The sequence below is a fragment of the Aplysia californica genome, unplaced genomic scaffold (genome assembly GCF_000002075.1).
Source record: "Aplysia californica isolate F4 #8 unplaced genomic scaffold, AplCal3.0 scaffold00082, whole genome shotgun sequence".
Lineage (NCBI taxonomy): Eukaryota > Metazoa > Mollusca > Gastropoda > Aplysiida > Aplysiidae > Aplysia > Aplysia californica.
This window is the reverse complement of record NW_004797352.1, coordinates 861,890-875,995: the sequence shown is the minus strand read 5'-3', so window position 1 is coordinate 875,995 and position 14,106 is coordinate 861,890. Positions and strand designations below refer to the sequence as shown.

The window sequence follows — 14,106 nt, the reverse complement described above, 5'->3', positions numbered from 1 at the left end:
CCAAAGGGGGACATTTTTCGTTCTTATGCTCAGTAGAATTGTAAATGGGCTAATTCAACAATGTCATGCTCATAACTGTGCCTGAACTACAACAGGAAACTGCTGCTTTTTCTCTTCCTAATCCTTGTTAAATCGTCATTTTCCTCTACTTCTAATGTATGTTTGTCACACTCTCCGCTATTTCCGGGGTGCCTTGAAAGTCAAAACAGACTTTGTGCTGTTAAAGCTAGAAAGGTGAGCAGAGTGAGCCGGAGTCCATGTAAAGACTTCTCCGTTGACATCTACCCCTTGGCGCTCTACTAAATAAAATAAGTCCCATACCTCATATAACCTTCTCCATTTGTCATCAGTACCGTATGAGCTGCTGCTTTTGCTATTTAACATTCCTAATTCAAGTGCTTGTTTCTGTCCTACTAACTGCTTGACCCTTGCCTGCCATACCCAGCCTGTCCATGTTTGCTCAAGTATGTGAGAAGACAGTGCTCAAGAGACTTCTCAAGGTAAATATATGAAAGTTGAATAGGATCAAAAGTCTTTGAGTCTGACATCACTTCTGCTAAATTTGAAAGCCATTTTTTGTCTCTTGTGACATCATATAACTTAAAATGTGACTTGTATCCCGTCCCCTTGAAGACTCGCAAGACATTATCACAACTTCCTGGGCCAGTCAAATTTTCCATCTTAGCCCTGGGGGGACATATAGCCCTGCAGACTATAAGTAGTTGAATATTATCATTCACATAAACGGGCAAGCACTTGTTTGTAATTTGGTGAAATGAGACTTTCGAGGTAATCTATCTCATAGATACAACATCCTGTCTCCTAGAGCCAGGAATAGGATCAAAAGTGTTAGAGTCTAACACACTTCTGCTAAAGTTGAAAACCATAATTTGTTCACATGTGACATCATTTAGCAGACCGACAGTCTAACTTTTAAAGTAATCATTTGTTTTAGGGCAATATTGTTTTACAGTTCTGTTTGCAGTGTTTAATCTTTGTAATGTCTTCAACTCTAGAGAAGTCTATATGATTGCTCCTTTACACGTTATGCATTGTCAGGCTCTGATATATAACTGTTGAGTGTGTGTTGTTAGCCTGATAGGGCTGTTTTAGAAAATACTGTCTTGTCTTTGCGTTCTGATTGACCTTTTCCCTTATCAAAATCCCAAGTGCACACCTGTATAAATTTAGTAAGGAAAAAATCTTGTTTTAAAGAATTTGCAAGTTTATTTCTTTTCAGTTAAACTGTAGGCTAAAGTGACTCATGTTGTCAAAAAAGATATGCAAATGATCACCATCATGTGTTGACATTTTCTCTCAGGAATTATGGAAGATTGTGATGCACACAATGGAGAAGACAGTGGTGCTCCCCCCACTCTCGGATCCTCGCCAGGTCAGTAGTTCTTCAAGAAGCCCAGCACAGACCACTTTTTGTACCAGTACCCAACTAACCTTACAGATGAGGGGCTCAGAAAATATTTTTTTAAAATACGAAAAGATAACCCCAATTATGCATGAAGGTTTGGGGTTTTTTTATACTTCAATATGAACAGTATAAGACATGTCTCTCTCTCACTCTTTCTCTCTCTCTCTTTTATTTTTATTGAACACCTGTTGCACAATTCTCTTATATTATAACTCTTACATTTCAATTTGTTATTGCTCTAAACTTTTTTGCATTTGCTCTTTCTTTTCAAATCATTTGATCACACCATATGCATTTTGTTTTTTCTTAATAGAGTTATATAATTATAAGCCTTTTTGGTGAGTTTTAGAATGACAAAATCAATTGTGCATATATTTATTTAAAGGCTTTTTAGTGTTTGTAAGAAAAAGAAGAGGGTATGATAACTGCAGCTGTAGGCCCTACATATTCCACAATTCAACCTTATTTTGAGTCTATCCATGAGAAAAACAATATTCTCACGATCATTGCATTTGAACTATGATATTCAGGTTGCAAAACTGAATTTTTTTGCTTAGAGATCGGAAGTTCATTTTATCGTGTATTTAGTCGTCAGACTCTGAAGACTTAGTCCCGGTAAGTATTCAAACCTGTCAGGGTCTCTGTGCTGTTGGTGGCTAGAGGGAGTGAAAAAATGTTGATGGTATACACATTGTCTTCTGTCAGTGGCCCCCGGAACGTTGGAATCCAGGTGTTGGCGCAGTGTGTAGAATTAGCGTTATATCTGTCATTGACTTACAGAAAATAAGTTGAAAAAGTGGAAGTGATGAGATGTACGAGCTGTGTGTATAATTGAATGCTTCACCTTTCTCCTTAATCCTTGTTTTCAAGACATTCATGTTTATTTCTGGAATATGGGCTTGTTACAACCCCTTTTGTGATTGTGGCAGCTGAGTGACAGCGAACCTAACTCTTTGATAAACTCTTTTTTTTTCTGTTTTTTAAAAATATTTTCTCCTTCTACTGTTTGAGTTTCAAATCAGGATTTTGGCTTTTCGTTTCTTTTGTTGCACCTGGGATTGGCTTCACCCTTCATGGTGGTTGGGCGCCTCTTGTTCTTTCAGCTACTTCCGTTGCCTAGCAACGCCCAGGCCAAAATCGAAGACATGTCACGTCTGCTGCTGAGTCACGTGAGCCAGATGCCGATGAACACTCCTATGAAGCAGGTCAAGAGCATACAGGCCACCTTCCTGGTACTGGCCTCTTTTTGGGCTCACTTCTTCACGTCCATCTCCATGGACATTTTTCAGTGTTGTCACACAGTGTGTTGATATTGTGGCGCTGTTTACTGCTGGTGTGGTTATATACCACCCCTGCTACGCACACACACCCCCCCCCCCCCCCCCCCCCCCCCCCCCCCCCCCCTCCCCGTCACTCCATCCACGTTTCCTGCCCTGAGTAAATATTTCTTATATATAGAGATGTAGTATACTTGTCAGTATTTACCAACACACTCCCAATCCCCCCTTCAAATTGTCAGATTGTTAGGGAAGTGTTTCCAGTTTTTTGTAGTGCTGCGCTTTTCTTAAATACAGTCATCAATGTGAAGTTTGTCTTATGTTTACAAGCTGCTGGTTTGACCTCTAATCAATTCAGCTGAGTCTGAAAAGACAAGCACTGTTGGTCTTGAAAAAGCAAAGGGAGATGGGTCAGACTGGCATCTGTTTATAAAGTTCTGAACCGATTGGCTAGCATAATATAATATGTGTGAGAGACAATCAAGTCACACATGGCTATTCCAAGCTTTGAGACCTGAAAGGAAAAAGAATAAAACACAGTGTGGAATTTTTTGGTTGTTTGTTAACTCTTGAAAATTTGATTTATTTGGTTTAATAACAATTGACACATTGAACATTCAATTAAACTTAGGTATGATAGTCAACAGACATTATTTTTTTGTTTGCTTAAATAACTGTAAGAACACTATTCTGAGGCCATTTTTGCGGTAGATAAGGAATTTACAGAAAAAGTCTTGCTTTGTACAAAACAATTGAAAAAGCCTCTTCTAAAATGATTCTGTAAAAAAAAAAAAGGATTCTATTCAACTTGACGACGCTGTTTTACTTTTTGATAAGCAGTAATAGCTTAAGTGTTTGCGACTTGCTTGAGAGAAACTGTAGAAGGTTAGTTACGGAACATTCCTTCATTGTTTCAATATTGTTGTCTTTTTCCCTAACTTGCTTGATTTATATTTGATGTTGTTTCACAGAGTTCCCTCATTATGATTCCCCTTCTTCTCCTTAAGCCTTAAACATTCCCCTTTTTGTATGAGATTGTCTCCCATCCAAAAGCTGTCAAAGAGCAACATTATGAATTGATGAACATTAAGGTAGTCAGTTCCTCTAAATCATGCTCATATTTCATGTGACTGAGGGATCTCTTTCCCATTTTGCACCCCTCACCTCCACCCTGTCTTGGCAAACTACACCCCCTCTCCCCTTCCCAAGTCTTGCCATATATCCTTTTTACTGAAGTGAAGATGAAAATAGGCATCCTTTGTCAGGTGTCTTACCATGTTCCCACTTTTCTGATGAAAAGGCAAATAAATATAAGCCATGATTTTGTTACATAAATGTCATAGCATAGCTTGCTTTACTTTTATCCGCCGCTTATACCCTTTTGGGTGTCGCGGCATAGCATAGCAATAACCAAAAAGGAAAAAAGTGTCATCAAATTTTCTCAAGTCATGTTTTACTATTCTAAAGTAAGAGTCTAATGAACAGGAATAGCACTTTAGTGCTGCCTGACTTAAGCCTTTACAGATACAATCTCACAAACTTTCTGCTCTCCCAACCATATCTCAAATTTTGAGTTCTTAGAACATTTTTTAATTTTAACATTTCACAAGCCAAATTCTCACAGTCTTTCACATATGGAAAGTAGAACAGGCAAATGTCCCTCCTCCTTGTCCCCACCCCCACCTGTTCAGCTCAAGAAGAAGTCACTTTTTGTTGTTGTTTTTTTTATTGCAAAATGTGTTGTGTGCATGATTGTATCTGCATTTCAGTCACATACCTGTGCTCGTTTTTTAAAAGTTTGGAAGTTGTTGTTTTTTGTTAAAGAACAATCCTTTTCAGACTCACTTTTTCATAGTTACCAGTGATACAAATTGAGGGGAAAGGATTTACAATGTGTTTTAGATTCAATGAATGGGTTTCTTTTCTGTAACTGAATAGTGTATCTGACCTTTGTCAAGTTGATTCATGTTTATTTAATATAGGTACATACCTTTGATTAATAACTCTCTGAAATTTTACAACAGGGTGGACAAGCTCAAACCATAGATTTTACATATTTTTAAGATATAATTTTTAAGGTATAATAAATAGATAAGTTACTCCGCCTTTCCCATCAAGCATCTGTCATCTTTATTTCTCTTCTTTCCTTTTTTTGTTTGTTACTCTTTAGTAATACCTCTATTCTTGGACACTTATAATATGACCTATTTGTTTTGCAAGTGCTGTAAAACTCCTTGCTTAAACTCAAAGATCTCTACAAATACTTAAAGTGCTCACGGTAAAGACAAGAAGAACCGTAGATCTGAATATGTAGACTGGTTTTGACCTAATTACTATATTTTCTGTGGGTATACTCTTTAATATGCATGTTTTATACCTGTATGTAAGTCTTTAAGAATCTTACTCTTTCGGACTCGATCACATGTGTGCCACCTGTACCCTTGGGTGAACAGATGGCAGACCTTATTACTGTGCAGTGATGTAACTCTGGGGGTAATCCCAAGGTATCTTAGGTGCATAGGTCCTGTAGGCCAGTGAAATTGGGTTTTAAAGGTTAAGAAATTATCTACAGTGTTTCTACTTGTCTAGTTTTTATTTTCATGACTCTAATGTGTCCTCTTATGTTACAGCATGATGTTTTAATTATTTTTTTTTAATTTCATACTTACATTTAGTTTGATAGGGATTTTACAAAATTCAAATTGCTGGAATTTCACTTTAGATTGTTTAACACTTTGCAGTCACTTAATGCGATGGTGAAAATTATCCGTTCCGGTCACTTATTAGGCAGTTCTGGGACATGTCTGAAAAGTTTGTTGCGATCACTCTTCTGGCTGGGTGACCAAATGGGATATTTTGTACTGCTGGCTGTGTGACTGCAAAGTGTTAAGCTTTATGTGTTGTCATTGTGAAATGTCTAAAAGTCTGGGTTATGCCTTGTGCCATGACATATATGGTTTACTCTTCTTGCTATCAGTATATGTGTGCACTGTTGATAACTGTGATTTGAGTTTGGCCTTCCCTCGTAAAACCTACTTCCTGGATGTTGTTGATCAGATTGTCTGCTGTAGAGAGATAGTTTGAGGGGGCTGTTTGTATGTCTTTATTATTTTTTCATTGAAAATGTTGTTTTTTTGTGTCTGGCTTTCATTTTCGCCAATAGAAAATAAATGTTATTCTTCCAATGTAATTCTGTTTGAGTGAGTCTATTTATGTGATCAATACCAGGAAATGACGACTGTTATCAAGCTGACTTAATTGTCATAAAATGTCACTTTACATGTCTCTATGCAAGTCTTCCTTTTATTTTTCTTAGTGTCTTTTCCCTAAATCATTTAGTGCAGAAGCAACAATATATGAATGCCTTTACTGTCTCTTAGTACAAGTCTAAAAGTTTGTAGTGAACAGAATAATAATTTATATTTCCACTTGGTTTTAAAAGTGTTAATACTTTGTCTATGACATAGGACGAGTCCAATGATTCAGTTTATCTGAAGTATGTATTATCCTCATTCCTGTGTATGCACCCACTTAGGGTTGGTCAAAACATATTCTATAATTTATTTACATTTTAAAATAAGATGTAGCTTATACATGTGTTCATATCTTTAGATTTGCTTAGAGCTTAAGCAGCAATTCTCTACATATATCAGCAGTGGTGTGTCCATGATTTTAGAGTTGCTTAGGCATATTCAGCTCTTCAATTAGCATCGCTTGGACATTTATAGTACTTCCATTAGTGTCTCTAGTAATGTTTATGTATGTGTTTTCCTGTGACTCAGGACATGTCCAAGGAGGCAGAGAAGAACCTGAGCCCCAAGCAGTGTGCGGTGTTGGACATGGCTTTGGACACCATCAAGCAGTACTTCCACGCTGGAGGCCAGGGTCTCAAGAAGACGTTCCTGGACAAGAGTGCAGAGCTACAGTCGCTACGCTACGCACTGAGTCTGTACACACAGACGACTGACACGCTCATCAAGACCTTTGTCAGCACACAGACGCAGCAGGGTAGGCCTAATAAGTTCAGTGTACAATTGTCAGTGAGAGAAAGACTTCAGGGGGGGAAGGGGGGGGGGGGGGAGATTTACACTTGAAAACTACAGGGGAAAAACGGAGGTAGTCACAAACTGAAAATCGTGAGTGTACCAATTTCAACTGTTGGTTAATTATTGTTGTTAGATTTCACACTCAACAGCACTTAACAATAAACTGCCAATCAAACAAATATGAAGTTTTGAGTCTGCAAGCTTTTGAAATTGGCACCCTCACAATTTCCAGTTTGTGACTTCCGTCGTTTTTCCCCTGAGCTCTTCGCTTGTACTTTACAGCACTTAGTGTCTTATTGAAGAGTGCATGCAGGTGTTGTGTAAAATGTTTTGAATAAAGTAGCTATTATATTGCTTAAAACATTCTCATGTGCCTACAAAAAAAAGATATACCTAAGACAAAAATGCTGGATATAATTTACAGGGGGTTTTTTTCAGGAGAAGGGGAGAGGGATGGAACAAATTGTTCATTTTCATCTTTTTACGCTTGCATGAGTGCAGCTTGGTCTCCCTATGACTCTTTCTATTGTGTTGTGTGTTTGATTATGTGTTTCAGAGAAGCCAGGCCAAGAGGAGCCAGTGGGTGAGGTGTCCATACAGGTGGACTTCACAACACACCCGGGAACTGGAGAGCACAAGGTCACTGTCAGAGGTAAGTAGCCAACCCTCTAAGTGGCAAAAACTGGACTTAAGGAGGGGGGCTACACCTGGAGGCTATCTCGCTTATTACTGGACTGAATTTTACCAAATTTCACACATATAACAAGCATAGTAAGGAGTCTTAAAATCTGCAATCAAATTTGAGAAAAAAGTTTCGTTTCCATGGATACGTCGCCATATTGGATTTTATTGACATGCCTTACGTAATGAATACAGCACTTATCGCTCATGGAAATTGATTGTTTTTTTGCATGCGTGTTTACAAACATTAGATCTAAAAACTTGTCTGTTGTTTTTTTCCTAATCGAATTAGAAAATTTTTAATGAATTTTTTCCTGAGGTAGCATTCAAGTTTGCGAAAAATCCGTGAAAATCCACACTCCAGACACCACCAACAAAAATCTATTCCATATATCAAAAATTCAACAGACAAATTTTTAGTATTACCTCTTCTCTTCATTCTGTGAAAATTTCATGAAGATTGGATAAAAAATGGTGGAGTTATTCAAAAAGGTATAGAGAAAAGTCGCATTTTGAGAAAACGGCCGATAAAGAAAAATAAAATACTGACTTTATGAGGAAATGGCGGTTACAAACATGCCAGGTATGAGAAAAAATACGGTTTTTGGGGGTTCTTAGGCCATGGAATAGTTGTAGGAGAGGCTGAGGAAGCTAACAATGCCTGCAACTCAAATTCCATGATTTTGAGCTGAATTTTGATTTTGGGGGTGTAGCCCCCCCCCCCCCCCCCATCCCCCCCTTAATTGAAGGAAACTCAAAAATGATTTTTTACCCAAAAAATGATTCTTTCTTCTTTTTGTTTCTTTTCTTTCTATTTTTGTATCCCCTGATCATATTAGAATGAGGACAGGAAACTGATGACATGATTATGAATACGAAATGGGATGTCTAGGATTTTTTTCTCTGTTGTTATCATCTAAATCCATGTGCGGTGGTGGTTAGAGGGCGCTGCTTGTAGGTCGTACTGTTTTTTCTTTCCCTCAATTGTTTCTGTCTGTCTTGTCTTTCTGGCTAATTTATTACCCCTATATAACGTTCTAGTAGTGATGTGCTTCTCCTTTCTCTAACAAACAAAGTCAAGTGCACTGGATCTCTCTGCTCATGGCATTCACTTTGCACCATCGTGTTGTGTTTTCTCTCTTTTTTTTTTTTCTCTATGCAAACAAACACATAGACTCACACTCACACACGCACGCACACACACATGCATGCACACACACACACACACACACACACACACACACACACACACACACACACACACACACACATGTGCACACACATCCATTCACTCACATACACACTCAAGCATAGCTGTGACATTTTTTCTTGACACAATGTCTCCTTGACAGTCTTGACTGAATTAGTGACCCTACTTTTCAGCCACTTCTCAAGTCTCTCTGATGGCTTCAAATTCTATCTTCCAGCAATTCTTTCATATGTCTCATTTCAGTGGTAGCATGCAATGACCTCAAGTGGAGAACGACTGGAATGTTCCGGCCTTTTGTGGAGGTGCATCTGATTGGTCCACACCTTAACGACAAGAAGAGGAAACACTCCACCAAGTCAAAGTCAAATAACTGGAGTCCCAAATATAATGAGACCTTTCACTTGTGAGTTGCCTACATTTTCCTATTCATATGCTGCCAATTTCTCTGATTCCAAGTGGATTTTTTTTTTCTGTTGTCAACATTTTGTCCACAGAATGTATAGATACCTTAAATGATTCAGTTGGGTTTTTTTTGCCTTTCTAAACATTTTTCCTTCCTTTCATCAGATGTAAACCTGAAGAAATAATTAATTTGAAACTTTGTTTTTGGTAATGTGGCATACTTACTTGAAAACTGGTCTTTATTCTTTTTGCACTTTCAGTTAATAGAGGGTTTGTATCTTTTGAGGGGCTTATGCTGTTTACACTGCCTACACACCTAGAATGTGAAAATGGATAAGATGAGCAATCATACATCTAATGTTCATGATCAGGCCAGTTTCTATACAAATGTTATGTACACGAAAAAAGTATAGGCCATTCCTATACTACCACACATACACAGTGAAGAAAGTATCATTTTCATTTGTAAACTATTTCGCAAAATTGAAATAGTTTATTCTGTGTTGTTGCGTCATTATTTTTTGCATTTGCTTTTTTTTTTTTACTGTCGTCTGTATTCTACTCATATTTTATGTCCATCTTTCATTTCTTTTCACAGCAACTTGGGGAATGAGGATGACCCCTATGCCTATGAGCTACAGTTCTGTGTGAAGGACTATTGCTTTGCCCGTGAGGACCGCCTCATCGGTATTGCCCTCATGCAGCTCCGCGACATCATTGAGCAGGGAAGCTGTGCCTGCTGGGTGGCTCTGGGCCCTCGCGTGCACCTCGATGACACCGGGTTCACCGTCTTGCGCATTTTGTCCCAGCGCACCAACGACGAAGTGGCTAAAGAGTTTGTCAAGCTCAAGTCGGAGTGCCGTCATCTGGAAGAGGTTCAGTCGTGATGAGCCTGCAATAACCACAACACGCGCTTGTCACTCTGCCTAGTGGAGAGAGCGAGAGAGAGCAGTTTGTTGGCTCTCCCTCCTCCTCCTGCTCTGCCCAGTAGTTTCACGCTGCCTATCCTGCCGCTCAGAGAGTGGTCTTGCAGCGAGTAGAGTCAGTGGTGTGGTGATCGTCTTTCCCCAAGACGGAAATCTCTTCCCTCCTCCTGTGTTGATTCCTGATCTGTTGCCATGCGACAAGATGCTTATTTGTGTGGACCTTGTGGGGGTGTGCTCTCCTTACAGCTGCCTCCTGGGGTAGCCACATGGAGGATAATAACGCAGCCATTTCTCTACAAGGCTTCCCTGGTATTGACTCCTCTGTTGAAGCATCTGCTATAAAGCAAACTACAGCTGTGGTTTTTGTTTTCATCTTACTATGGCGTCCAGCAAGTATTACATGCTAACTATGACTGCATGGTGTAGACTTTTATACTCTTACTAGGCATCTGCTGGTCTTTGTTTTAGTTTGAATGATACTGTTGTGAACTCTTTAAGAATCTAAGATCACCCATTTTTCCTCTGAACCCTGAAAAATTCAGAGTACTTCATGCTCATTGTCTTCTTTCTCATGTGATTAAGAACAAAAAGATAAACGCATTGCAAAGTCCCAGGTCAAATGCAGAGGGCAAGACATTCTTAATATACTGTTCTGCCTTATTTGGTGCACTAAGTTTCCTTCCAATCCAGGATAAGAAATATTTTAGGAATGCTAGATATCAAAATATAATTGAATAACTACCTTCAAAAAAGAAGTTTCTTGCAGCCAGTCAAGAAGGATTATTTTGTTAAGAGGAGTTGAGGAGGAAAATGTGTTGAGTGTCTTAGGGAAGGTTAGGTTTGTAGTGGGGCAGTTTATCATTTCTGTTGTTTGTTTTTTTCTTTGTTATGGCAAGTCCATGGGCTGCATGGTATTCATTATCCCAGAGACATCATAAGTCTGAAAGGAATAATAACATAAATTATTTTTCTGCCATGAGAAATGAATTTAGAACTTTCCTTTCTTTTTTGCAGCCTCTATTTCAGTGTCTTCCTCAAGTAAAGCTGTAATTTATATGATTATGATACCCAACACATCATTTTTCACTGCGTAGATCATTCAAATAGAACAGTGTCGTGCTTCATACACTTCAAGTTCTTGCCATGAAAACCACTTGACTGGCTGCATTACTTTTGGGGTATCACGCGCATTAATTTCCACCTTTCTGATGGTGCATTTTAGGATTAGTTAAAAGTTTTTATTTTATTGCACTCTTTAGTGCTTATAACTGTAGTCTGATTTTCTTTTCAGGATAGTTTAATATTTAAAAAAAACAAAACAACAATAGTTATCACTGCTTTTCAAATCGCCTTTTCTTTCATTAAGAAACATTTAATTCTCACACTACTCCATATCATCAATCTATACATTCAGTACTTTCTTCATTGTCAAAACGGGAAATACAAACTACAGGCCTATGCAGACTCTTCAATTTTGTTCTTCTGTGTACAGGATGAATCGGGTCAGGTTGTTTATAAGCTATATTGGACTGGATCGATGTGATATGACTCATTTATTTAATCTGTCCGAGTTTATTAATTCCATGTGTGACAGTTAACTTCTTTTATGGTGGTGGGAGTGGAATATTTGGCAAAAGACTTTTCCGTCTTTTGTCTTTGGAATTTTCTTGTACGAGGTGTTTCATGCATACTTATTTATGAGCAGGTGTAGTTGCCATTCCTGTATGTAGTTAGAGAGGAAAACAGCTTTATACAGCGTTAATGCTATAATCTCTCCTTATGCTCAGTGTATAGGAATTAATACATGAATGTGTTATCATGGTGATATTTGTCATTTTCTACTCTTTCCATGTATCGTCACCATTTTTATACATTGCATTTTCTTGTTACTTTACCAAAGCTGGTTTCACGGTGCATATGTTTGCCCAACTTGTTATGACATTTTACAAATGGTGAGTGTTTTCAGGCATCTTTGAGTGGACCAGAAGAGAGTAAATGGATGTGTGGCAGGTTCACCTTAATGAATATATTTGTATGCCAAGGTTCAATATTATTTTCATGCTGTTTTTTGTCAGCGTTTGTTCCCCTTCCTACAAATTTTATAAATGAATGCTGTTCAAAATATGCTTTATCTACTGTTTCAGTTCTTTTTTCTCCAGTTCTTGGTTCTTGGAAAGACAATTTGAAGGTCACAGCTTGAAATGACCAGTTTGTTAATGAGATCTTTTGAAAAAAACTCTCACAATGTGATATGGTTGTGTTGTGATTTGGCAGAATTATGATTAGTATTTTGGCCTTGAGGGAGAAAACACTTTGGGATCACTATTTGGCACTTTGATGTGACTCCCCTAAAACTTTTAGTATCTAAAAGGGTTGGATTTTTACTTCTTTCAACCTTCTCAGAAAAGTTTTAGAGTGGAGAAAATTCTACTAGTGCATGAGCTCTATTAAGTTAAAAAGGGGTGAGTGATATCTAACCTTGGAACGTTGTAACACAGTAGGTGTAAGACTAAATAGAATATCGCCAAAGTATTTGGTAGAGTCAAAAATAATGTTTATGTCCTCGCCATTGGTATCTTTCGGTGTGTTTCTTTAAAGATTCTTCCTCGAAAGATACTGTTATAATTATATGGTGTACTCCTAGCAAAGTCATTTTAATATAATTTTGTTGCATTTAGCCATTCAAGTGTTCTAAGTTTGTTTATGTTATAGACATGCATGTCTCGCACCCTGTTGTATTATTGGGTATATAACTTATATTTTTTTCTTCGTTTTTCTATCCTGATTGTTTAATTGTTGTTTTTTCTTTATATTCGTCAAATGATAAGCCTGTAGCTATTATTTCAGAGAAGCCCTAACCTATGATTGGTCTTTTTTCTAAGATTTTTTTCAGTAGAGTATAATAGCTATTTGAGAGCGAAGTCATCAGGTTCTAGGCATCATACACCAACCCAAAAGTTTATGCCTAAAAGTTTGATCTAGTAATAATAGAGATCCTGCCTTGCTATAATTAAATTGTAAACCTTTAAAAACGGTGATTTTTTTTCCTTTCGTATGAAGAATCACAGAGATTGTGAGTAAGAGATCGAGAAAAGCAGAAAAAATTCCAACTGGGGTCTGTAAAGGTATAGATGCTTAGTTGCTTCAAAATTTATCTTGTGGATAACACATTGATCCTTGTGGAACCAATGTAGTAACCCTTATTTTTAGTAATATTTTTGTGTGAAATTATGGAAAATTGGGTTGTGTACAACTCACATTTATCTATCAATGATGACAAAACACTTTGATAAATCTCTGCTTAGTGGAACACTTAACTCAAACCTTTTAAGGGTCGCATAATATATGCCTACTGTTTATGGTCTATTGCAGAGCAGCGGTACTTTCGTTTGTGTAAAGGTGATGTGGTGTTGAAACATGATTTCACGGTTTGTTGTTTAAGCTTGAGATTTTAGGGGCTAGACAGGTATTCATAGTCAGGCATTTTTTGGCCAATTCTTTTTCCTCTTTCTTTTTAGCAGCTCTTTTTTGATAACTTCATCATTCCACATGATTCCCCCATCTCCAATATCCTCGATAATTAAGGGCTTTGCCAAGGCATGTAGAAGACCCAAGTTCAGTTCTGGGTCGGGAGAATTTTAATTGATTATCTCGGTCTTTCTGTTGGGACTTTGTATCCCTCTCAGCCCTTGATGGCCCTGATAGACCAGGGTCAAAGCCAGCCTCATGATTTATCTAAATTTTGTTGATGGGGAGCATGAAAACACCTTCATTAAAGAAAACATTGTAAAAAATAACCCTCATAAGTTTGTTTCATGTAGTTCACTCTCATGGATTGATCAAATTAACAACTTGTGCAGACCACTATCTGCCTAAGGTGCTGTGCACAATGTACATGCACATGCTGCTTGCTATACATAGGCCTATACACATGACAGAAAGTTTCCATGGCAGGGGATTGTATAGTACTTCATAATACATACATACGCTAATGGGTGTTGGGAATTAGCATTGAATGATCTGAGATCCATCTGAGCAAATCCACTACAATATTCTCCTCGTTCTCCTGCTTGTATTTTCATCTGTCTGTGGCTGATGGGTATGTTGCTAAACTGCTGTAGATGTAGTTGGGTGAATG

At 37.9% G+C, this 14,106-nt stretch overlaps 1 protein-coding gene across 1 annotated transcript in view; it reads left to right on the top strand.

Annotated features, from left to right (window-relative positions):
• The window catches only part of LOC101849679 (protein unc-13 homolog A), a gene marked incomplete at its 5' end in the record, with an annotated part of 112,107 nt that extends 98,345 nt beyond the window's left edge, over nucleotides 1–13,762 (top strand). The window contains 7 exon segments of the mRNA XM_035968782.1: nucleotides 446–500; nucleotides 1,322–1,393; nucleotides 2,530–2,658; nucleotides 6,486–6,711; nucleotides 7,306–7,401; nucleotides 8,884–9,043; nucleotides 9,641–13,762. Coding sequence (XP_035824675.1) covers nucleotides 446–500; nucleotides 1,322–1,393; nucleotides 2,530–2,658; nucleotides 6,486–6,711; nucleotides 7,306–7,401; nucleotides 8,884–9,043; nucleotides 9,641–9,929 — 1,027 coding nt within the window.
• Between the last annotated feature and the right edge of the window lie 344 nt (nucleotides 13,763–14,106).